This window comes from Euleptes europaea, chromosome 11, assembly GCF_029931775.1.
Source record: "Euleptes europaea isolate rEulEur1 chromosome 11, rEulEur1.hap1, whole genome shotgun sequence".
NCBI classification, from domain to species: Eukaryota; Metazoa; Chordata; class Lepidosauria; order Squamata; family Sphaerodactylidae; genus Euleptes; species Euleptes europaea.
Genome location: NC_079322.1, coordinates 54740833 through 54763748, shown reverse-complemented (window position 1 = coordinate 54763748; position 22916 = coordinate 54740833). Strand labels below are relative to the sequence as shown.

Here is a 22916-nt window from a genome sequence, read left to right as displayed (position 1 = left end):
CTGTGTGCAGAGGCGGATCTACTGTGAAACTAATGAAGCTTAAGCTTCAGGGCCCCTAATCCCGGAGGGGCCCCTGAAGCAACTTTTTTTAATGAGTGGATTTCTCAACAAAATTGATGGAGTTTTTTAAATCACAAGCCGATGGGTTGAAGTACTTAATATTGACTTTAGAATATGCTCGAATACCCATTTCACATGGCCTCAAAATGTCCCTGTCATTGGTCAAATTTCACAATTTTCTCAGGGGCTGTGCTTGAACCCCCAGCTGTAAGGGCTCACTGGGCTTGCCAGAATCTATTCACAGCCTACATTTTGGCAGCTGGATTGTCCGATCCTTTGTTGGTGCATGGCTTAATAGTTCTGTAGTTTTATTTCATCACGGTATGGCCCGTTTTCAAGGACTCCACCCCACCATCCTGTTCGCCACCATTTGAGCCTCGAGGTCCTTTCAAGGACAGCAGGGCCCTTTGGACCTCGTTGGATGTTGCCCTATTGTTGCCGGTTGCGAAGGGGCCCCCATAACAATTTAAGCTTCAGGGACCCAAAAACGTAGGTCCGCCACTGCCTGTGTGAACGGACAAAATCTACTTGCAAACTATTGTCATTTACCATTTATGCATGGGAGGCTTTGCCTTGGATTTGCCGCTGTCTAAATGCATATTTTAGGAGGGAAGGCAGCATGGTACAGCCCGATCTCGTCAGATCTCGGAAGCTAAGCAGGGTCAGCCCTGGTTAGTATTTGGATGGGAGACCACCAAGGAATACCAAGGTTGCTGTGCAGAGGAAGGCACTGGCAAACCACCTCTGTTGGTCTTTTGCCATGAAAACCCTACAAGTAAGTAAGTAAAGAGTTTAATACAGTCCAAGACCAGCATAAGAAAACCCTATAAGGGGTCGCCATAAGTTGGCTGCGACTTGACGGTACTTTACGCACACACACACACAAATGCATCTTTTCCCCATCCGAATTTTTGAAACTGTAAAACGAGCCCCCATGCTGAGTTTTGAGAAATCAGATGGGGAAAACGTGCGTCTAGAGAGCGGCAAATCCCAGGCAAAACATCTCGTGCATAAATGGCCAAAGCGTACTGAAAGTGGATTCACAGTGGGTAGCCGTGTTAGTCTGTCTGCAGTAGTAGAAAAGAGCAAGAGTCCAGTAGCACCTTAAAGACTAACAAAAATACCGGGGGGAAAGGACTGGATATATAAGATGATGGAATTGATGGAGATGGCGAAACTTACTGCTTATATTAATCAGACTAATAATGTACAATTTTTGGGGGAGTGGGAGGTGTGGAGAACTTATTGCGAAAAATATTTTTCAATGGGTCATTTTAAAGGATACTCTTTGATTTAACCCCTCACATTTATTTGGTATAGTGAAAATATTAGGATGATTACAGGTATATTAATTAGATGAAGTAAGATACTTATAAAGTAACTGAGCAGGGGGGTTATACGGTTTGCAAAAGTATATACCATTTAATGATGGACAGAAGAGAGTGAAGGGGAAGTCAATTATGTTTTATTATTTCCTAGATTAGAAATTTGTATAGATTCAACTTTATATTGTTAAGTATTAATGGAAAATGATTTATGATGTATAAAATGAGAAAACAATGAAAACTTTATTAAAAAAAAAAGACTAACAAAAATATTTTCTGGCCGGGGATGAGCTTTCGTGAGCCACCGCTCACGCTGGACTGAAAGTGGATTCCCAGTGGGGAGCCGTGGTAGTCTGTCTGCAGTAGTAGAAAAGGGCAAGAGTCCAGTAGCACCTTAGACTGACAACAATATTTTCTGGCAAGGTGTGAGCTTTCATGAGCCACAGCTCACAAGTAACAAAATTTCTGGCAGGGTATGAGCTTTCCTGAGCTACAGCTCACTTCTTCAGATACAGCTAGAATGGGATTCCATCTATCCTTAGGTTAGTGTGTGTCAAGTGCCTTCAAGTCGCAGCCGTCTCATGGCGACCCCTTTTGGGGGGTTTTCATGGCAAGAGACTAACAGAGGTGGTTTGCCAGTGCCTTCCTCTGCACAGCAACCCTGGCATTCCTTAAGCACAGGCCAGTAAACCAGACACGCAATGGCAATGTCAATGCAAAAAGCAACATGGGGTAGGGACACTGGAGCCAGATTAAGTGAGCTGTGGCTCACGAAAGCTCATCCCCGGCCAGAAAATATTTTTGTTAGTCTTTAAGGTGCTCCTGGACTTTTGCTCTTTTCTACTACTGGAAGCGGATGGAAAGCGCACGGTTTGGGGGGCGCGCGCGCGCGCTCCGGCGCTCCACCCGGATCGCGGCAACCGGCCGGCAGGTGGAGCTGCCGGCAGCTCGCGGTGGGGGCGGCGAGGAAGGGGTTAAGCGGCGGAGCCTGGCCGCCTCTTTCGGCAGACCCACCCAGCCGCGGCGGTGGGCGGCTGCAGCGCGGGGACGGCGATGCGGCGGCCGGAGAGGGCAGCGGCGGCGGGAGGCGCGGGGCGGGCCGGCCCCTGAGCGCGGCTCTCCTCCCCCCTCCGGCGACTGATTCCCTCCGTCCCTCCCTCGCTGCACCTCCTTTCCCGGCGGCGTCGGCTGCAGCCGTCGGAAAATGAGCCGGGCGGCGGCGGCGGCGGCGCTGCTGCTCTGCCTGCTGGGCTGCAACGTGTGGAAGGCGGTGACGAAGACCTTAGGGGCGGCCGGGGCGGCTCAAGGTCGGTCGGTGGGTGCCGGGATCGGGCTGGGCGGGGGCTGCGGGGGCCCTCCACGCGGGGAGGGGGCGGTGCCGGCCGCTGTGGCAAGCGGCAGGGGCGGCCCGGCGGAGGAGCCGGCCGGGGAAGGGCTTTTGTTGCGCGGGGGGGGGGGGGCTTTGTGCGCGCGGAGGCACTGGGGCTCCTTTTTAAAAAAAAAAAAAATTTCCGCCTCCCTTCGCACGTGCTCGGATCCTGCCCGCCGAACCCGCTTCTTTCTTCTCCTCCAGTAGAAAAGGGCGAGAGTCCAGGAGCACCTTAGAGACGGACAAATATCTCCCGTTTATTCGTGGAAGGTTTTGCATTGCATTTGCCACTCTTTGGATGCACTTTCCCCCCCCCCCCCAGCCCTATTCTCCAAACTCAACAATAAGCCGCCATGCAGAGTTTGGAGAATTCAGATGGGGAAAATGGGCATCTGTAGAGTGACAAATCCAATGCAAAACCTTCCATGGATAATAAGCCCCCGTGCAGGGTTTTGAGAATTCAGATGGGGGAAATGGGCATCTGTGGAGTGGCAAATCCAATGCAAAACCTTCCATGAATAATAAGCCGCCATGCAGAGTTTTGAGCATTCAGATGGAGAAAATGTGCATCTATAGAGTGGCCAATCCAATGCAAAACCTTCCATGAATAAAAGCGACGGGTCTTCCCCAGTCCCTTCCCGGGGTCTCGATGCCCTGGTGGGGAGGCGCTGCGTAATCCTCGCTCCTTCCCTCGGTCAGGGTTCCGGTTGGGGTCGATTGGCCTGTGCCCTCTTCCTCCTCCGGTACGGATCAGAGTGTTAAGAAGGCGAGGGGGGGTGGGGTGGGAAGGGATGTCGCCCGCCCTTTCTGCCCCTTGGAGTGGCAAAAGGGTTTCCAGTCTGGGCTGTATGGCTGGAATAAAGGCCCTTTAGGCACGGGAGGTTTTTGCCTTGGATCTGCTGCTCTCTAGATGCACGTTTTGCCCATCCAAATTCTTAAAACTCACCAATCAGCCCCCATGTAGGGTTCTGAGAATTTGGATGGGGGGAAATGTGCGTCTATAGAGGGGCAAATCCAATGCAAAACCTTCCGTGCGTAAATGGCCAAAGAGGACATTCTCTTAAAAAATGGGATATCTAGCTGGGGAGGGGGCGAAGAGAAAGGGGCCATCTGGCCAGCCTTTGCCTTTCCAGCCCCCTGCAAACTGCTCTTTGCTGCTGGCGACATTGTGCTCCCTCCTGAGGGGAGCCGCTTAATGATGCTTCCAGCTTCGCATGCGCCACCAGGTGCCTGTATTGTCCCTGCCACTGTGCCTTTTTTTTTGCCCTTGTCCCTCTCCTCTGTTCTCCCCACCACCGCTGGTGCCAAGGGTATTGCTGGTGCATTGTGGACCTTGCTTGGCAAGCGACCTTGGGGGGCAGACAATACAACGCAGAGACAGAGGCAATAACGAAACCGAGATAGCAGCCTGACATTCTGCTCCCCTCAAGGCCCCCTCCCAGTTCGCAAGGGGGCTGGCCGATCTGGGTAAGCAATGTGAAAGGCGTCGACGAGGTCGGGGGCGGAGACATCCCGTGCACGTACCCTGGAGCCCTTCTCTGAGGATCCTACTCTGCTCAGATCTTGCAAATTGAGGGCTGTGGCTTCCTTTATTGAGTCAATCCATCTCTTGTTGGGTCTTCCTCTTTTCCTGCTGCCCTCAACGTTTCCTAGCATGACTGTCTTTTCCAGTGATAATTAAGTACCCACAAACTGTGATCTGTGGGTGGCGGTGTGGGAGGACTAAGGACACAGAATTACAGTGCAGTCTTAAGCAGCATTACACCTTTAGGAGTCAATGGGTTTAGAAGTTTAGTTTATTTGATTTTTAACCTGCTCTTTCCCAACCAAGGTCGGGCTCAGGGTGGCTTACATCAATTAAAATACAATATCAAACAATAAATAAATAACATTAAAATCAGTAGTATATTTTACCAATTTACCTAAGCCAAGGAATCCAGTGACACCTTTCACATTGGTATCTGTGGCGTCATAGCCAGATGGAAGGCGGGAGGTATATCAATACAGAGAATACAAAAAAAAAATAGGCTGGTGGCACAGTGAGAAGGGTGTAACGCTGCTTAGGATGGCACTCTTAAGTCAATTTTTTGGAAAGCCACTAGTGGTTAACTATTGATAACGAAGTAACAAATGTTGCAATGGAAACCTACAGTTTATCTTTTTTTTGGTAGTGCAGTATTGTATCAAAGTAGGAGTAATGATCCCCATTTAAAGGAAAACGTGTTTCAAATTACGTTGTCAGTAATCACACTAATGATATTATAAAATATATATATACTCTTTGTGTTGACTGAAATTCCTGATATATTTTCCTGTGTTGTATACTGTCTGTATGTTCTTAGGGCTTTTTATAGCTAAGAAAAGATGGTTGACACTGAGTTAATCCAGTATCTAGAAAGAGCATTGACCGTAGCAGCTACAGAATGGCTTGATTTGTAAATTTAAAGATGGAGAGTCAGCTATTATTATATAGCTATTGTACTGAGGACTCACTTTATCTCTCTTTGAAAGTTGACCTCTTTTCTACTTGCAGCGATGTCATCCTTGAGTGAGCAAGGAACATTGATTTATGGTGAATGGAGTGGTCAAATTCTGTCGTCAGCATTTGAAAATCCAGGGTTTAATGCTGTATGGTTTATCAAGGTACTAAACCCAATGGATTAATTTGCTTGGTTCTTATCCCTTATAAATGGATTTTATAAATCACAGCAGACTACATGCAAAGAATGATTTAGTGTAAAAAAAAGAAAGAAGTTTGGCCAAGTGCGGTAGCGTGTGATGTTATAATCCTGTTCCTGTGGATTCACATCTGTATCAAAGAAATCAGTCATTTGGTGTACATGTTGGTACCCGTGTTGTGATTCAGAATATGAGGGTCATCATTGAGAGTCACTACTAGCCCCTCTCACTCTGTATCATACAAAAAAAAAAAAAAAGACTTGCCTTGGTTTCCCCCCTGCCCAGCCTGACTAAGCCCCTGAAATTTTGTCCCCTCTTTCCCCCCAGCAGCCCTGGTTCTGGTGCCCACTTTTATGGTTTAAGTTTAAATTCTCTGGTTATAAACAGCTCTGCTAACAAAAGCCCCAAGGCCAGGATCCCAGGAACTGTGGAACTGTGGCCCAGTTATCACTGGGGCGATTGACTGATTTCTGGGCTGTACCACTCCAGGCAGCGTTTGGGCAACTCCAGTAGGAACAGAGAACTATTTTTTAAAATTCCCAACACAGAAAAATAAACCTTAGGAAAGAGGGTAGATTAGATTTTTATGTAGAGGACAAGTAAGTCATGTGAGCCCCCACCAGAAATGGTACAGCCCAGAGACTGTTTAAAATCCTCAGCAAAAACTAAGGCTTGGTTTAAATGTTATGGTGTTGAGGTGGAGAGCTTCCCTGTGTGACGTTGTGCAGGCTCAAGAAAAGTAATTACTTGTGCATAGTTTCCATACCAGCAGAATATCGACAACGGCTGAAGATCTTTGGTGTGCAAGCTAACTACATGTAGTTGCTTTGCTCTGGGTGCTGCACAGTATAAATGGGGAGCCAAGCCTATGCCAAGTTGCACAAGGAAACACTTTTTGCCTCACCAGCATCACATTTAAATCAAGCCTAAGAAGTTCTGTGAGATTGTTTTTTCTCAAAGAGTGCTCCCCCCCCCTTTGTATCAAATGCCGAACTGCATTTGAAAGGGAGGGGATTTTCAAAACAGTGGGAAGGGTGGGGGAGTCATCTATTCAAAGAGAAACAATTAAAAATGTCACTGTAATGCAATCCCTTGGCTTGGTCTTATAAAGGTCTTTGTATTCTAGCCGCTGGATCTTGACTAAACAAATCGTATTATGTGTGCACATGTTTGTCTTCTGATGTATGGATGCACTATTGCCCTTTGGAAAATATTGATTGACATTTTTAAAAATAACTTTTCTTTTGAGGCTCATTGTCCACAGAGAAAATGCTAATGTGAATTTATAAATGGAGAGCAAGCAAGGTTGCTGGTGTTTGCTTTGCCTAAATATCTATTGCTCTATTCTAGGGTAAGTTTAGTGAAGTATGTTTGTGCACATGTTAGTGTGTCCGGGTGTGTTTTTCTCTGTCTTTCTCTCCAGAGCCTGTATTGTTTACTTAAAGTGTCAGATAAGGGCAGGGTAGGGAAATGGCAGTGAAACTGATTGGTTGATCTTGGTCCAGTCCCTTACTCTTAGCCTAACCTACCCGGCAACTTAAAACCAACTTATAATGACCCCTGGTGGGGTTTTCAGGGCAAGTGATTAAGCAGAGGTGGTTTGCCATTGCTTTCCTCTGAAGAGTCTTCTTTGGTCTCCCTTCAAAGATCTGACCCAGCTTAGCTTTCGAGATCTGACGAGATCGGGCTATACTATACCATTCCACATCCCAACCTACCTTGCAGAGCTCTTGTAATGAAATGAAGGTGGGAAGAACATTGTACACCACTCTAAGTTTACTGGAACAAGGCTGAGATAAAAATAAATAATATCTACATTTTAAGGTATTCTGCCATTCTTTGAAGTTTCGTTATTTAAAAATGGTTTTGGTGGAGTACACAAGTTGAATGCTAAAAAGTGTCGAAGGCTTTCACGGTCAGAGTTCATTGGTTCTCGTAGGTTATCCGGGCTGTGTAACCGTGGTCTTGGTATTTTCTTTCCTGACGTTTCGCCAGCAGCTGTGGCAGGCATCTTCAGAGGAGTAACACTGAAGGACAGTGTCTCTCAGTGTCAAGTGACACACTTGACACTGAGAGACACTGTCCTTCAGTGTTACTCCTCTGAAGATGCCGGCCACAGCTGCTGGCGAAACGTCAGGAAAGAAAATACCAAGACCACGGTTACACAGCCCGGATAACCTACGAGAACCAACGATAAAAAGTGCGTACAAACCATACCAAATTGCCCATGCTTTATGACCTTCTGCTGAAACTGTGCCAAATATTATTGACGTTATATTTTAAATTACTAAAACCCACTACAATCTCTGATTATAAGTACCAGTTTAGAATGGTTCTAGGTTTTGTAGTGGTATGTGTATCTTTTACATACTGGACTAATGCAAGTATTTTGGATTTTTGACATCTGTTGAATTTTTACAGGGATTTCCCCACCTCTCCCCTACAGTTTCCTTGTAATGTCATTCCTTACTGATTCCATAGTATGGGGTCATTCTGATATTATAATTGGCCTAGCTTCATCTGCGTTGAACACACTTGATGATAATCTCTGAGAATTTCTTTTTGCTGTACTGGAGCCTAACATATTGTTTAGCAGAGATGGTTGATACATCTCTTATCCTGATGTCTCGGTTTGTTCATATTAAGATATTTGATGATTTGACTTCCATGTAGAATGTGGCAGCTTTCTTCATAGGGTTGGGCTGCCAGGGGTACATTAAACCAGTATTGAGTTCCTTTGGTCTTTGGGTAACTTTCAGGGGGCTATTTTTGTGACGCAAAGCTTTGTATAATGTTGGCCCAATTAGAAACCTCCTCTTCTTCTGTGTGTGTGTGTGTGTGTAAAGTGCCATCAAGTCGCAGCTGACTTATGGCGACCCTTTTTTGGGGGGTTTTCATGACAAGAGACTAATAGAGGTGGTTTGCCAGTGCCTTCCTCTGCACAGCCACCCTGATATTCCTTGGTGGTCTCCCATCCAAATACTAACCAGGGCTGACCCTGCTTAGCTTCTGAGATCTGACGAGATCAGGCTAGCCTGGGCCATCCAGGTCAGGGCTCTTCTTCTGTACTAGTACCATTTTAAGCATGCCAGCTGAGTGAAAACTTTAAGCCATAGAGGCATAGAATGGTTTTCTTGGTGATTGTTTGCAGTTCTTGAACTCTTTTCCTGCAGATGTTTGACAGAGTTCGAGTACCTCTAAAACTGTTTTTTGTTAGGCAAGTGCATAGTATGTTATCATAATCAAAGTTCATTTTATTTGTGTCATTTAAAATTAGCTCTTTTAAAACATGTTATTATATCATTTGGTATTCTATTTTATAAGGTTTGTAGCTTCCCTGTATCCTTCTGGATATAGGTTGGTTGTTATCTGAACACTTCATTTATTTTTCCAATTCATATGCTGCTTTTCCTCCAGGGAGCTCCGAGTGACATTTAAGGGGTTGTCCCATTTTTTCCCTTCAGGTTAGACTGAGAGATAGTGACTTTCCAAGGCTACCCACTTCGTTTCATTTCACAGCTTGACCTAAATCTTTCAATCCGTGTCCCACATTCTATCTGCCTCACCAAATGGGCTCAAATGTTATAAATCTTTTTACTAATAGTCTTTGAGTGTCGTCTCAAACGATGTGAGAGGTAGATTTGCTTATTTTCTTTTATTTATAATATTCCATCTTTCTTCTCCCCCCCCCCCCCAGGCAGTTAGCACAAATAAAACACTAGCAGGTAACAATATCAATCTGGCTATAAAACTTGGCATGTGAAGAAAGCATCTGAAGCAGTAGAATCAATAAATAATTATACTTTAGCCAAAAGCACTCTGAAGTAGCAGCATTTTCACTGGCTATCTGCAGTGAGTGAGCCAGTCCTTCTACTACCAAGAAGGCCCTGTCTTTTATGAATATTCGCTGCACTTCAGACAGTGGAAGAATGCAGAGCCCCGAGACTGAACTAAGTGAGTACATAGGTTTATATGCTATTTTTTGCTAGATGTTTCTATCAGCAATGAATAGTTCTTGTTTGCGTGGCCTGTCATTAAGTTATTAAAAGAAGGGGTGGTAGTTCTATCACATCTACTTGATCGGCCATTGTAGGCATATTCATTTAAATTTGATTACATAGCATTATAGCTGCTGTAGCACCATTGTGAAAGTTCCGCACAGTGAGATCTAAGATCCTAAAACTTTTTCGATCAATTTTCCAGACTTCCACATAGCAGCAATGGTGAAGTATTCAGAAGGTGAGAGAGAGTTTCTAACAGTTTTGCCTAGCAAGTGTCAGGTGTTAACAGTCCCAGAGTGGTAGCCACATTACTCTGTTGTTGCAAAATAACACAGCAGTCCACCTTTAAGACTAACAAACATTATTTCAGCATGAGTCTTTGTGAGTCAGAGCTCACTTCTTGAGATGAATAGAAGTGTGCAACCATTAGGCCTGATTAAATATTTGGGGTGTGTGTGTGGCAGGGGCGTGCTACAAAGAGAGGCTGGTGTAAAACAAGATCCCATCAAAAGAGAAATTTGTTCATCTGGAGGAGGTGTGAGATGCTTCCATCCAAAAACAACAGAGTAGAATAAACATTAAATGAAGGATGAAATGAGAGAATGGAACTGATTAACATCTGTAAAGGGTGGGATATTAGCACCTTTAGTAGCATAGGTGTTAACAGCGGTATTCTCAACTTCCCAATGATCTGCTAATGAACAGAGGCTATGCCTACACATTAGGGTAGTGTAAATGTTAGTAAGATGAATACTCAGGAGTCTAGGTGTATGTGAAAAACTAAGCATAAGCTTTTGTGGGCTAGGGTCTACTTATTCACATGCAATGCTAGTAGGGTAGCAAAGGAAGTAGAGTCTGTCGTTAGGTCTCATAGGTTCTTCAGAAACCAGACTGTCATCAGTAGTATTGAATACTGATGTAGCTCCCTTGGGCATATGATTCTTTTTGTATAGAGCATAGGGAATAAGATGCTTCTACATGTTAGATGCATCAGAGTTTAATGAAAACAATTTGAAGGGCTGGCACCATCATTACCTCTTCTATTTCACAGATATATGATATTAGGACACTGGGGTGATGGATCATTTCTTCACATTAGGTAAAGAGCTCCCAGCCTCCAGACCTTTGCCTTATATGGCATTGTCACATTGTACAAGATGAAAGTCCTTGTTTTAAAATCTCCATTGCCATAGCGAAGTCTTAAGCAGCATTTGGCCATGGGGAAACTGCCATGGAAGGCTTCATGAGTTAGTGTAGAGGATGGTGAAGAGATAATTGCATCATTGGGCTTGCAGCCGTATGAAAAATCTTACAGCAGTGAAACAGACACTGGAAGGAAGATAAAGTTAAACAAGAAATGCTGCATTTATTCTACAGTGTGCAGATATGGAAGGGGGTTGTCACGGGATTGACAGTTGTTGTCTCCTTTGTTGCCAGCTGTTTTAAACAGGTGTTATGTTGACCTGGCCATAAGCATGTCTTGGTCTTAAAATTCTACACCATGCTGGGGATGATATTGATGTCATGAGTGGTAAAGGTTGGCTAGTCTCTCACTCCATAATAATAGGCTCTGGAGTTTTTTGTGTGGGAAGGTTGGTTGATATAGTGGTCCTTGTTCTTCTCAAAGGCTATTCTTCTGTGACTTCAGAATCACTGCCCTGGATTTAACTAAGTTACACCAGAGCTAGAAAGAGCAGTGCTGAAAAATATTTAAGATTCCTATCACCGACTCCAAATTTTAGGAGCCAGCTCCAAATCTCTAGGTACCAGTCCTGCAATGGGCTAAATAAGAAATGTTTCCAGTGCTGATAATATATCTGTGCTTGACTGGCAACAATATTCCTGAGAGCTCTGATTGTTTTTCTTTATAGAGGTCACAGTTTTAAAGGCAGCAGGCTTCTTGAGTGATAAGGTTTTGCTTAAACATACCAGATAATTCATTAGGTTATTCACATCAGTTCCTTCCTTCTGTCCTAGCATAGGGTATTAACATCAGAGCCAGCCGTGGTCTGCAGTTTTAATGGAAAGACACAAAAGAACTGCAGTTTTTCCTCAGTCCGGGCTGTCTCTTTAAGTGAATGTCGACTTCCTTCGTGGCAGCATTGTTGACTTGGCACTGTGTAAATACTATTGTTAGGGGGCTCAAGGATAAAAAGGTGACTTTAAATACACTTACATGACACTACGTGTAAGAAGGAAACTGCTGGTAACCTGAATTTCAAGCTTTCTTACTACTTTAAGTCATTAGTTAAACCCTGATTGGAACAGACTTCAGAATATTAAGCTATTAGGAATCATAAAAATATAGTTGCTGAGGGGGGAAGAGGATTTGCAGAAGCATTAAAAGACACTTCACAAAAGCTTTGAGATTTTTTTCGCCTGGGTAAGGATTAACTGGTCAAAAAGAAACCTGATTTCTCAAAATTTAACTTACAAGGATAAAGCCGTGCTACATAGGTTACCCTCGCTGACATCAGTGGCTTTTGTGTAAAAGGAATCAGTCTAAATCTACCAGTTGTCTTCTGGTTGTCATTTGTTTACCATGGGCATCAACACTGGCCATATAACCCAGGCTACAGCCATCATAATTCATCTCTGCCCGCCCCATTGCTTACGGCCTGCTAAGTGCTTTTACAGAAAGAAAATGAACAGGGCCCCCTACCTGCTGGCTTGCAGCATAAAGGAGGTTTTATGTTGAGGTTATTAAGGTTGCCATCTTGCACCATTGTCTTACACAGCAGCCTGACACACATGTGCATTTCGTAGGCAGTACAGTCCCGAACAGACGCGCACCCTTCTAAATCCATTGCCCTGACCTGGATAGCCCAGATTAGCCCAATCTCATCAGATCTCAGATACTAAACAGGGTCGGCCCTGGTTAGTATTTGGACGGGAGACCACCAAGGAAGCCTAGGGTTGTGACCCAGAGGCAGGCAATGGCAAACCACCTCTGAACATCTCTTGCCCTGAAAACCCTACGGGATGGCCATAAGTTGGCTGTGATTTGGCTGTGGCACTTTCCACCACCACCAAGTCCTTTGTAGTTTTGCTTAGGGTTGCGGTGTCTATGGGAGTCACAGGAGCTGGTCAAGTGAAACATAAGCACAGTTGTGCTATCCTTGTGGGGGGTGGGGGGAGAGACTCACATTAGGGCAATAGCAACCAAATCCAGAATCCTGAGCCAGCCCCAAAACGTTTTGGTACCCAAGGCACAAAATCTAGACAGAGCCCTGCCTCAAGTAAAATGGTAACTAAAAGACAGGTTTCTGCACTTCACTAATGCATTGGATTTGCTGGCTGTTTCTAAAAGCATCCTCCAGAACAGTTCCATTTTACTACAGTCCGGTTCCCTTTATAAAAATGCCCTTCTGAATAAGTCTGTTTTACACGTTCTGCGCAATTATAGAAGTGTGGGAGCCTTCCTGAACGCCTCAGCCAAGCCATTCCACAACACGGGAGTCACAACAGTGCCAAAGTGTGGGCAGCTGCTGATCTTACCCATTTGCAGGGTGGCAATTTCAGCAGCCTGTGCTCAGATGCGTGTAGCTGTCCCCATGGGACATATTGGGGTGAGGCGGTCTTTTAGATATGTGGGTCCTTGGCCATGAAGGGCTTTGTAGATGATCGTCAATGCTTTGTATTGAACCTGAGCACTGATTGGTAATGGTAGCAATTGGAGTGACAGGAGAACAAGTATGCATTCTTCACCTAGATCTGAACTGAGGGGCAGCATGCTCAGTTGTCTTTGAGGGTAGACCTGTGCAGAGTATTACAATAGTCTAGCCTAACGGTTACTGTGGCAGGGATTCATGTAACCAGATCAGCCTGGTCAAGATGGTAGAAATTATTTTTGCCACGGAATTAGCCGTTTTCTTCATCAATAATGCTGAGTCCACTTTCAGGCTGTCTCAGTTATATGCAAGACATAAAACGCACCCTTGCTGTTTCCCAGTGCCACAGAGTTTATTGTGCCATACTTGTGATGCTTCCGGTCATTTTGCTGCTTGAGCACCTCCAGGATTTAGATACTGCCGTCTGCCTCCTTTTTTTTCTTTAATTTTTATAATCCATATTTGGAGCACATTTATTGTCTTTATCCTTTTTCCTGTGGAGTACATTTAGCCTCAGTCTTTGGCTCTCCTTTCTGCATATTTTCTCCCTCCGGGAAATGTAATTGCTGTGTTCGGACTCAGGACTCATTTCCTGATGTTTTTGGCCAGCCTCGGTATATTCTTATAGCTCCAGTTGTTTAGAGCTCCTTTTGGTCTCTGTCATAGCCATAGTTTCTTATCCCTCCTTTTCCAAAGAATGAAGTTGGCTTTTATTCTTTGCCTATTCTGCTTGTGTAGAGTGTTCCTGTGGTGACATCCTCTTCTCTGAATGCTTTTTCTAAGTGTTGGGAGAAATGCAGAAGGCACTTCTGATGGTGTAGTGAGAGAAAACAAAAGAACAGCTGCTACTGAGAAACCCTGGCAAGACTGAACCAATATCTTGGGCAGCTTATTTGATGGCCTGATCCAATGGATGTTTATTTGAGAGTAGATCTCACTGAGGTCAATGGGATGTTTTCCTAAATATGTGTGCAAAGATTGCGGTTTTAGCAGTTTAGACTGTCCTGTAAGACCGTTGCTTCTCGGCCATTTGGCTAAACCATATGTACTGCCATCTACTATCCTAACTTATAATGTGAAACGTTCTCTAATAAAAAGTATTTCTGTTACCAGTTTACTATCTGATTCCTTTATAAGGTTATTGGAGGAATTATATCAGCTGATTCAAAACGTAACCATCTGCTTTTTGTTTGGAGTGAGCATTATCCATATATTTCACCTATTTTAAGACCATTCCTTTGTCTGTCTGTTGATTCCTAGGCTCAGTTCAAACTGTTGGTATTTACCTTTAAAGCCTTTCATGACCATAATCTTGCAGGTCCTCACCTCTCTTTGTATGTTCTTGTGCATCATACACATGCATCTGATCAGAGTTTGTTCTCAAGACATTTCAGTAGTGGCCCCCCTATCCTGTGGGGTGCCCTGCCCTGAGCTTGACAGCAAGGCCTTCATGCAGATATGATTTAGAAAGGCCAAATAGTTCAAGAAGGCCTTTCCCACTTTTGAGCAATGTTATGTCTCTTTCCCAATGATAATTTATTCCCATTTGTGCCTGGAATGAGAATCAGCCTATGGAGGCGGGGCAGAGAGAAGGACAACATAGACACACTATGCTGGGGAGAATCAGGCCATGACCTTTTTGATTACAGTTTTTTCAGGTCTGGGCACAGCATAGACTGGGGACGACAGGGGAATTGACAACCGATCTACTGTCAGCAACCTTTCGCAACCTGCTTGTTGGGGTAACTGAGAGGAGAGGGCTAATATTAAGGCCGGAAGTGTTCCTATCCTTCACCAGCCTCCTGGGGTGTGGTGAATGCATCAGCCACGAGGTTGGATGTCATGTACCCTATCTTTATGGTCATGTAGAGTTCCTACCTTCACCAGCCTCCTGGGGGTATGATCACTGCATCAGCTCTGAGGTTGGCTGTCATGTACCCCACCTCCCAGAGCCCCTTCAGGGCTCTTGTAGGGTCACCCTGTACAACCTGTACTGTGTTTCCCAGCCAATGCCTAAACATCAGCAGACAGCTGTGACTGTTATGCTCTTTTCAACAGTACAATGAAACATACACAGCAAATACTCTTTGTTGTGGGGAAAGCAAAAGCTCCAGGGCCTATTAGTCAATTGGAGCCTTGGGTAAAATTCCTTCCTGGCCCTGTTTGCCAGCGACCCCGTGCACACATAGCAAAGGATGGGTACCAACAACAGAAACAAAAATGTGAAAACATTGGGTGTGGTTTGCTGATAGATGGCTCCGAATGCCCAGCACACCTGTAGCCACTTCCTTTTAAACATAAGCTGCAGACCAAATTGAAAGCTGAAGGCCTCAGGTCTGCTGACCCCACCCTCCCCCAGTGATGCAGCTAGCCAGTGGGCATGGGGCTGCAGAAAGATGCTTGAGAACCACCTGGCTGCTGAAAGCCGATGCTGGGCCCAAACGTCCAGAGTCTTCTTGCCCCCCCCCCCCTCTACCCAGGCAGAAATTATGCTCAAGCTTAAGGCTGAGATCTAGACATACTTTTGTGGGTTTCCTGTTGGAATAAAGCCGGGACAATATGCAGCCTTGGGCGAGATTGGCTTCTTGTACTGTGGGTTGGGAACTTGGAAAAAGGAAGCCTTTTCGTTCCCTTAAGAAGAAGATAAATCCCCGAGGGCTTAGACAGTGGGGGAATGTGGAAAACATTTGTATCAGAACTTTCAAGTAGTGGTGAAATAAGATGTAGAAAACAAAAAAGAGGAAACACCAGTTTTTGTAATGATTAGCATTAAATAGTAGCTCCCATCATCCACATAGTGTTCTCTGGTTGATTTTATTAAATAAGTTGTAATGATGTGTGGTACTTGGAAAAATGTTAGATGGATAGGTAAAGGCAAAATGGAACGAGTGAGTCACAATTAAGTCTTGGTTGTTCACCTTTGCCTAATTTCTTCTACTTTAAAGCTTGTTTTCCTAAAGACGTGAACCACATAAACAAGCTTCTTCCTGTACTGGGTCCACTGCATTCGGATTTGTGACTATTTATTGCACTGGATTACCCTTGAATAGTATTATATTGTGTCTATGCGTTCTTTCTGCTTTGCATAGCAGTTGTTTCATATATATGAGTATTGCTTGTATGTGTATAATACAAATATAAGAGTAAGACATATATTTGTAAGGTTGGGTTGCTGTAGTTTGGTTTTGATGTACTGGGTCCACGGCATAGCCTTCAGAGGAACCTTGGTTTTATGAACAGAAAGTGACTCCAGGTGTTGATCTTGAAATGGCTAGCTCAAGTTCATTGTCAAAGTTCTCTGTCCCTTAAGGTGGCAGTGGGATCTTCTCAGATGACAGGTTTATAATTAACCTAATAGCAGTCTGTTGAAGCATCATAATGCATCTGGTCACATCTGCCCTATCTGTTTAATGTTTATGGTAGTGACGTAGAAGACACTGTTTTGCAGCACTGGAGCCTGCCATACAGTGCAGTCCTAAATAAAGTTACACCCTTCTAAGCCCATTCACCTCAATGGACTTAGAAAGATGTAACTCTGTTTAGGATTGTACTGACAATACAGGGATGATCATATAGCTTGGAAATGCCAAGGCGTGTTTTAAATGAAATAGTTCGGACTAAAAATTTAGTTTTCTATTAAAAATGAAATGCTGCCTTTGAGTAAATTTAATTTTAACATATTCTCTGGTTTCCTAAAACTGACTTCATAAGGGGTGGGAAAGAACTTCATGTATCCCCAACCATTACAGTGAAATAAATATGGAAGTGTATAATAATTCTTCTTTTCAGATAAGATTCAGGTCTGAGACTTCTGTCTTCAGCAGACAGCCTTATCATGAGACAACTCTTTAAAGGGGTAATTTTTGATTGCAACTGTAAGCAGCTCAAGCATTGTTCCGGAATAAAAGGAAGCGAAGAAATGTCAGTGCTGTAGAGAAGCATGGACAGGCTATTAGGTAGCATGCGTGAGATGAGATTCTAGCATCATCATAGAGCAGGGGTCCTCAAACTACGGCCCGAGGGCCGGATCCGGCCCCCGGAGGGCTTTTGTCCGGCCCGGGGACCGAGAAAGCCAGTCCCCCCTTGCCCCCCTCCCCAGAGCTTTTCTGGGCTTCCTGGCCGCATGCGCCAAGCCAGAAGCCTCCCTCCCGCCCAAGTCGCCCCCTTCCCTGCTCCCTCTCCAGCCCAAAACCCCCTTTCCTGGTGGGAGGAAGGGGGCGACTGGGCGGCGCAAGGCGGCAAGACGCCTTGTGCGCCGCCCAGTCGCCCCCTTCGCCCTCTTCCTCCCACCCTCCCCGGCCCAAAACCCCCTTTCCTGGGCACATGAGGCATCTTGCTGCCTCGCGCGCCGCCCAGTCACCCCCTTCCCCCTCTCCCTCCCAGCCTCCCCAACCCAAAACCCCCTTTCCTAGGCGCATGAGGCATCTTGCTGCCTCGCGCGCCGCCCAGTCGCCCCCTTTCCCCTCTCCCTCCCAGCCTCCCGTGGCCCTGGCGTTCCTGTTTTGGCCGCAGTCGGGCAGCGTTCTCACTGCTCGGGGCTCTCTCTCCTCCCGGGAGTATTCTTGTGGCCTGGAGGTAATTGTAGGGGCCCCTTGGGGGGGGTGGGCATATCTCCCGGGAGAAGAAGAAAAAGACTTGTGGCCATTTATGCACAGGAGGTTTTGCCTTGGATTTGCCGCTCTCCAGATGCACATTTTCCCCATCCGAATTCTCAGAACTCAAAGGTAAGCTCCCCCCACCCCCGGGCAGAGTTTGGAGAATTCGGATGGGGAAAATGTTCATCTGGAGAGCGGCAAATCCAAGGCAAAACCTCCCGTGCATAAATGGCCTTGGTTTTTACATGCCGACTTTCCGTACCACTAAAGGGAGACTCAAATTGCCTTACAATCCCCTTCCCATACTTTCCCACAACAGACGCCCTGTGAGGCAGGTGGGGCTGAGAGAGCTCTAACAGAGCTGTAACTTGCCCAAGGTCAGCCAGCTGGCTTCGTGTGTAGAGGTGGGGAAACCAACCAGGTTCACCAGATTAGCCTCCGCTTCTCACGTGGAGGAGTGGGGAATCAAACCCAGTTCTCCAGATCAGAGTCCCCGCTCCAAAACGCCACTCTTAACCACTACAGGGGGAAGGTCCGGGCTTGCGAGGAGGATGCTTTTCCGGAGAGCCCCCTCGGCCGCCACCTCCTCCACCGCACACGTGGGGAATTTGTTCATATTTTTTTCAAACTATTGTCCGGCCCCCAACAGTGTTTGAGGGACAGTGAACCGGCCCCCTGTTTAAAAAGTTTGAGGACCCCTGTCATAGAGGAAAGATGACCCTGTAGGATACAGTATGAAGGATATGTAAATGAACAAAGCACCTACTAGATTTGAGCTAATGGCAAGACCACCTGTGTAGGGGGCTGCTGCAATGGATTAGGTATGCTAATGGAACCATTTTAATATTTCTCCTAGAGAATTCCTGTGGGTTGGATCCTTTTCACGGAATCTCTCCCAATTCCCCTCCATACAACAGCCCATGCCTCATATGGGTTTTGTTCCATGATTCTCAGCACAGCCTTTTTTCCTCCTTTGGCAGTTAAAAGGAATCCCTCATTTTTTCATCAGCTTTCTGCTGGCTGGATCCAACCCACTGCCTAAAGCTTATAGAATCATAGAGGGTATGATTCAGCTGTGTTGGACTGCAGTAGATCAGCTGGATTCGAGTATAGTAGCACCTCAGAGACCAACAAGATTTTCGGGGTATAAGCTTTTGAGAGTCTACTCTCCTGTTATCAGATACAAGTTAGAATGCCTAGAAGCTCTTTCAGCAGCATGTATTTCCTCTTTGTGTTAAACAATGCTCTTTCTTGCTGTGATCTCAACTACTATGAATTCAAAATTTGGTGGCTCCAAATCCCTGTTTTGGTTCTGATGCTGAATCGTTATCCTGTGCCCACTTCCTGGTTATAATTTTGCATTTGTATAATAATACTTTTTAAAACTTGGCCTTTTGTAAACCCTTGCATGCAGCTAATTCTCAACTTTGCTTAGGCCTGGACTTTGGTTAGCCATTTGCCGACCCTTTCAGATAGCTGAAATTGGTTATTATGAGGTTGCTTTGCTCCTGAAATCCTACATCTTTCTTGCCATACTCCGTTTGTGGGCCTGTGATTAATAGGCATGATCCACTTGACCCTAAAGCAGCTGCTGTTTGTAACAGTTTTAGCCATATAAATAAATGCACCCTTGTTGCTCTTGCAACAAGTGTAAGTAATTTTTAAGGATTTAAATAAAAATGGTACTGTTGGGCACTTTTCCCAAGTGGTTTGTTGACACTGTGTACTGTTCATAAATTGAAACAATGTTTTTTTTTATTTAAAAAATCTAAACAATGAGCCAGATGTTGAGATAATAATGTGCAGGCCTTCACTTTGTCAAGCTTACAGTGTCGTGTATGTTGACGTGGTATGCTTATACTAGCAGTTCTGCCATTACCATCCCATATGGATTTTGCTCTATATTTGGAAGTGCAATCAAATGCATCTGTGAGACAAATCAGCCAGTTATACGGTAGTCTGTGGATTCCCAATTCCTGTTCAGTCTTGATGCAGTTGACTTATATATTGAACTGGTAAACTTGATTAAAATTTAGAAGGTAAAAAAAAATCAGGGCTTTTTAACACTTCAAGGTTCCTCAGTGGAACAGGCTTCCTCGGGAGGTGATAAGCTCTTTTTCCCTGGAAGTTTTTAAGCAGAGGCTAGATGGCCATCTGTCAGCAGTGCTGATTCTATGACCATAGGGAGCTCATAAAAGGAAGGGCATCTTGGCCATCTTCTGGGCATGGAGTAGGGGTCACTGGGTGTGTGTGGGGAGGTAGTTGTGAATTTCCTGTATTGTGCAGGGGGTTGGACTAGCTGACTCTGGTGGTACCTTCCAACTCTATGATTCTATTCTAAGGAAAAGAATCAACTTGTGCTGTTGTTTTCATTATGTGGTTGTATGGTTTCCGGCAAAACAAATGCAGCCTTTATTTTCTAAGAGAACTTATAGAAGCTCCTGTAATAAGTGCTAGAGATAGCAATGTTAAGGTGGGGACCAGACCAATTAGGCTGCCGTATTGAATTTTGTTACATATGTTCCATGTGAAGTGAAGTGATCTGTGGCTAGGTAGAAGGCTCACAGAAGAAGTGTGATTATGCCACCTGTAAGTGGAAATTGAGCACATTAAGGAAAGGACTAGGTTAGAACCCTTCGCCCCTTAAAGCCAGAATTCTGTGTGCAAGGAGTTTATATATGGAAGAAATTTCAGATATGTACCTCATATACCATTTGTTATAATCCAGGTAGTACTTACCATATTCTATTCCTGTGTGTATCAACCAACTCCTAGGATATAGCTAATAAAGCTGCAGTCCTACTCAGACTTCAGTTTGTCATTTTGAATTGTTTAACAGGGCATAAATATGAATGCAGTCCATAAATTCCACCTCTAAAGACAACTCATTATAAAAGCACCATAGAAAATTGCCACAGGTGACATTTATTATGCATTGTTGCAAAATTAAATATCTCTAACCTGGCTGTATGAGTACGTTGCAGAATGAGAAAATTTACGCTCTGAATCTTAACTGTATTTTAATCTTTGCCATGTAAAAATGATTCATATTGGACATTTCCCCAAGCAGTTTGTTGGTGTTCTTTGTTGTTCTCAGATTGTACTGTATTTCTTAAAAAGATAAGCAACAAACCAGACTTTAGAGATGCTTTGAATTTGACATGGTTATAGTGTCAGGGAAGTTGACATGGTATGCTTATGTTGGCAATGAGAAGAATGCTAGAAGGCATGTTCTAATGGCTGTACATCACTGTCTTGTTTTGATGTTGCCAGTCAAGGTGCTGAATTTTGTCATGCCAGTGCTGTCAAGTGTATAAAATCTACCTCCCTGCCCCTGATTCTTTCTAATTTTGTGTGCCTTCATATGTGATCAGGCATAGGAGGCATTGCGGCTACGCTGCCTCGAAAGGAGGTTTCTGCCCTGCCGAAACCTCCTGATGCAAAAAATCTGTGCAACCATAGGGTTGCACAGGAGATATGCCACCTAAAAGGTGGCGTATCTCTTCAAAAATAAAAAGGGGTGTTCCTGGGCCGAAATGGCTTTGGAGGCTGCTTAAAGGCGGCCTTGCCCCCAGCCTGGCGCCGGAACACCTTGGGAACGCCTCCCGGGACGCTGGCGTGGCCTTTGACGGCGTTCGGATGCCAGCAGAAGCTCCGTTGGTGTCCCGGGCCGGCACTGCAGTGGCAGCACCCTGCAACCGGCATCCCAGGCCTCCCCGCCGGCCTTCTGGCCACTAACTCCGGCGTTAGCTGCCCGGCCACCGGTGCGGGGGGGCCGGACGCCAGTGCAGTGCCTTCCTGGCCTCCCAAGGGCTTTCACCCTGGAGGCTCAGGAATGCGCTGTCAGTTCTCTGCCTCGTCTCTAGTTTGTTAAGTTAAAAATATTGTCCCGTATGGATAGCTGAACCCTGAGGCGTGGCACCAGCATCAGTACTCAGTATCTGATAATCTTTGAGCAGAGAGAAAATATACACAGGAAATACCCAACTCCAACATGTGGCAAGCATAACGATGGGCTGGGGTCCACAGCAAACCTGACTAGTCGCAGAATGGCATGCGCAGGACACTCCCCTGTCAGCCATATACAGAAGCAGCATGGTTTTGTGATGTCATCCTACCACTGCCTGCAAACAGAACACACCAGGGAACACAACATCTTCTCTCCCCCCCCCCCCCCCCCGCAAAGCAAGGTGGACTATGGGGTGAACAGTAGGAGTCCTAGGACAAACACACTCAAGGGAGCTCTGCAGAAGGGGATTCAAGTCCCAGAGTGCTACCATGTTTTCGTTTGCCAGGCAGAGGAACCATACTCACTCCAACTACTTTACTCACATGGCTCCACAGCTTGCTTGGTAAAGTCTGGCTAGTGTTGGTAGATAAGGGTATAACTGTTTTTTTTATGTTTTTTTTATTTTTTTCAAATTCATTCATATTCAATTACATTTGTCCATTAACCAATTATATAATATAACAACATTTTCTTATATCTAATATATGTTTCTTTAACTTCCCCTCTCCCCTCCTCTGTCTCTTTATTGTCATTATTACTCTCTTGGTATTTATTGTCTAATTCTTTATAACAAATCACCCATATCTACTTCAACAAGTCTGAATTAGATCAAAATATATCCCTTAATATCACAATTAAATTCATTCGTACAATATTTTGTCCATGCCTCCCATTCTGTCGCAAATTCAATTTCTTCTTTTTGATTTATTAATGCTGTAAGTTTTGCCATTTCAGCTAGTTCCATCATTTTTTCTGTCCACTCAGCCTTATTTGGTGTCTCAGTCATTTTCCATCTCTTAGCATATACCAACCTAGCGGCTGTGGTGGCATACATCAAAAACGATCTCTGAGTCACTGTGGTATCCGGTATTATACTTAACAGCATCATCTCTGGTGTTTTGGGGATGTTTTGTTGTAATATCAACCTTAATTCATTGTAAATCATATCCCAAAAGTTCTTTGCCTTCTCACATAGCCACCAAATATGATGAAAAGAGATAAGGGTATAACTTTTTGAGCCTCTGGGCACGTTTGGAATTCTGTCATGGAATGGCATGGCAACAAAATGGCTGCCACAAAATGGCTGCCGCAGGAACCAAAAATGATTGCCACAACTTAAATGCAGTAACACAGTGTAGATTCTTGTGTTGTGGTGGCAGCTGCTGCCAGAGTAACCTTTAAAGAAATCTACACCGGCAATCAGAAGACTTGCTGGGCAAAAGACCTGCCTCGCCCCACCCGTTTCCTAAAAACCCTTGGCGGGTGC

At 44.9% G+C, this 22916-nt stretch overlaps 1 protein-coding gene across 2 annotated transcripts in view; it reads left to right on the top strand.

Annotated features, from left to right (window-relative positions):
- Nucleotides 1-2589: 2589 nt before the first annotated feature.
- Nucleotides 2590-22916, top strand: part of FAM171A1 (family with sequence similarity 171 member A1) — an 88445-nt gene continuing 68118 nt past the window's right edge. Inside the window, exon 1 of one of the 2 annotated variants that reach the window (XM_056857399.1) lies at nt 2590-2692. In XM_056857399.1, coding sequence (XP_056713377.1) covers nt 2590-2692 — 103 coding nt within the window. The remainder of the gene's footprint in view (nt 2693-22916) is intronic. The other variant, XM_056857402.1, reaches the window with a different exon arrangement.